Source organism: Argiope bruennichi, chromosome 7, assembly GCF_947563725.1.
Source record: "Argiope bruennichi chromosome 7, qqArgBrue1.1, whole genome shotgun sequence".
NCBI lineage: Eukaryota > Metazoa > Arthropoda > Arachnida > Araneae > Araneidae > Argiope > Argiope bruennichi.
Window position 1 is genome coordinate 29,603,020 of NC_079157.1, and position 2,986 is coordinate 29,606,005.

Below are 2,986 nucleotides of genomic sequence, written 5' to 3' on the forward strand. Positions count from 1 at the left end.
AATTTTTTCCAGATGGGGATAAGAAAACACGAACTTTTGATTTGTTGCATTGATTTAAATGGTTTGAAAAAGAAGATTTAGAGGGATAGGACTTAAAACATTTTTCACATAGTTTAGGATAACAGTCTTTAACAGGTTGTAGGCATTTAAATTTCTTCAGGTGATTTGAAAACGAGGACCACGTAGAATATGTTTTCCCACAATAAACACAGTTTTTAGAATAGGAACAATTTTGAGGGCCTCCACCATGCAATATTTTACAATTAGTTGCCAAAACTGAAAATTTATTTGATGTGGGAATACTACTAAAAACATTTTCACTAAACTGATAGAATGGAATGCACGGGATCACAGGAAGTACAAATTGAGTATTATCTTTAGAAGATGGCAGAGAAGAAATATCTTTCGAGAGCAGAGCAGCTGACTGTTGTATGGGTGTAGAAATTAGCCTTGTAGATTCTTTCTTTGGCCGAGAAGGTTGCACGGGCCTAGAAACTGGCTTGGCAGACTCTTGCTTTGGCCGAGAAGGTTGCACGGGCCTAGAAACTGGCCTGGCAGACACTTGCTTGAAGAGAAGTTTGCACGGGCCTAGAAATTGGCCTGGCAGACTCTTGCTTTGACCTAGCAGGTTGCATGGGCCTAGAAACTGGCCTGGCAGACTCTTGCTTTGACCTAGCAGGTTGCATGGGCCTAGAAACTGGCCTGGCAGACTCTTTCTTTGGCCAAGCAGAAGAAACAAATGCTGTGTGAAAAGATGACAATAGAGGAAACTCTGCATCATCAAAAGAAAAACCAGAGTTGGAAGACTGAATCTTTACAATCTGTGAAAATAAAACAAAACCAATTATAAATTATCGACTTCAGGCTTGCATGAATTTTTAAACTCATTGAGAAAAAAAAAAACAATGTATTCATACATACCTTTTTAGATGCTATATCTGCTGAAATGCATCCTGTTAAGGATTCAAGAAAACAACCTGCAAGCAGCTCATTACCCCATTTATTTAAATGCAAGAAATCTCTTGCAAGATAATTTTTCCAAGATGGCTGGTAAGAACTGCAAAAGAGAAACGTTTGAAAATAACGCAGTTCTTTGAGTGCACAGTTTATGGCTCGAATCTTATAGTTTAGTGTCTGTAAATAATACTCTGATTCCTTATACTCCTTTCTGTAGAAATAAAAATCTCTTGGAACAATACTCGAGAAAATTATTCTTGCAGCTGGGTTATGAAGTAATACCTCAGTGGCCAAAGCTCTATATTTTTTAAGTATTACTTCAATAGTATCTAAAGATGCATTATTTGTGCCAGCATACACTAAGACCCAATCATAATTTTTGTGTACAGAAATATTACTAGCTAATCTTTCAATAATTGCACCAGGATAGGAAACAATGTCCAAATGAAAGTCAAGTGATTCAACAGATATATATTTATGCAAGTATTTGATCATGGAATCGCCAGTAAAAAGAGCCCTCATTGTAAAACAGTGAGATAAAATGGAATTCTTTCAAAAGCTAGAAATAGTAACTAAATTCTATACAAACTGCCAAAAAAAGCACAGAGCAAAACAGAAAAAAATTACAAGACTCAATATACGGAAAATGTTCCAAGATTTTTATTAGATACCACAAATAAATTTAAAACTATAAAGTTCAATATACCACTGAATAATGAGAAAACTGAAATAATATACAAATTAAATGTAAAAAACAATAAAACAATTTCCTAAGTTAGCACTAATCTGGAAATTAAAATTAGAATCTTCCAGATTATAGATAATAATAAGATCTAATTAATCGTAGGAAAAACAAATAGTAAAATTAAATTTAAAAGTTTATAATATAAACTACAAGTACAAAGAAACTTTTTCGGTTCCTAGCTAATCCTAATTAGTATATTCAGTGATACTAATTCTAAATAAGATAAGTAAAGTAAAAAAACCCTAAATAATATGAATAAATAATGAAAGATAAATAAACAATATAGATTAATAATATATAAATGAACAAAAAGAATTCTTATCTCCACATGGCAAATAAAAGGTGTAAGAGATTCAATACACACGTCTCACATACAGCAGAGCAAAAAGAAAAAGGATTAGTCCCTAAATATTGCTAGATAAAAGAAGCGGCTAGCGAGAGAACGATCATGTAATGTTAACGGACTTGGAAAAATTTTTCGGGAGAAATATCCACCAGGCAGCTCTAATCGATAATATTTCGCTAATGTGCTTAATTTTTGCATCCATTTCACACTACGCACCCTGGATCAGATATAATATTATTTAAAGTTTATTATTGTATGCAAATACTTTTAGACTATTTGTTTTATTAATTCTGTAATTTTTTTGCTTTGATTTAGATTTTTGTTTAACACTTTAAATGTGTCATTATCTAGAAGTATGCATATATATGTATAGATAGGCATATAAATAATTTTAATTGAAGTATTCTATGCAGTGATTTAAATTAAAATTTTAATCATTTGAAGTGATTAATTTTATCAAATTTTTGAAACTGCAATTATTAAAAATAAAAATTTACACTATTTTATTTATTATCATTTTCTCCTACTGAATCATATATATATATATATATATATATATATATATATATATATATTGCTGCTGTTGCTTCAGCCATATAAAATGGTTTATGGTTTTGTATTATTTATCAATATAGGCTTTATTAATCACATACTTTCACAATTACATTTATCACTTTCATTATTATTTAATTTTTGTATATTTCTGATTAGTGCATATCCAAAAGCAATATTTTTTTTTTTTTTTTTGTTCTTTTTTTTCAATTATAACACTAGGATTATGATGATAAGGTTTCATAAGGAATATAATAATCTTACATATCTGATTTTAAATTCATTTATAAATTTTACATTATTTTAGATTCTCTATCAAGTCACTCATGTATTGCTTTAACCCTCTATATTTTGCAATTTTTTAAACGTATATATTTTAAAATTTT

The 2,986-nt window shown here is 29.9% G+C and overlaps 1 protein-coding gene across 2 annotated transcripts; it reads right to left on the minus strand.

The window, feature by feature from the left end:
• Positions 1-267: 267 nt before the first annotated feature.
• Positions 268-1,737, minus strand: LOC129976639 (uncharacterized). 2 transcript variants are annotated; one of them, XM_056090318.1, is made up of 3 exons: positions 922-1,737; positions 724-821; positions 268-651 (listed from the first exon to the last, which is right to left on the minus strand). In XM_056090318.1, exons 1-3 carry the CDS (start codon positions 1,477-1,479, stop codon positions 540-542), a joined length of 768 nt encoding a protein of 255 aa, XP_055946293.1. In that variant the 5' UTR covers positions 1,480-1,737; the 3' UTR covers positions 268-539. The 2 variants fall into 2 exon arrangements, with proteins under 2 accessions (XP_055946293.1, XP_055946292.1); XM_056090317.1 differs by having other exon boundaries at positions 268-821.
• Between the last annotated feature and the right edge of the window lie 1,249 nt (positions 1,738-2,986).

Bases quoted from the DNA above. Each gene is read 5' to 3' on its own strand.
- LOC129976639 (XM_056090317.1), bottom strand. From the start codon at position 1,479: ATGAGGGCTCTTTTTACTGGCGATTCCATGATCAAATACTTGCATAAA. The intron at 822-921 runs GTATGTATGAAT...TTATTTTCACAG, and splicing joins CAGATATAGCATCTAAAAAG to ATTGTAAAGATTCAGTCTTC.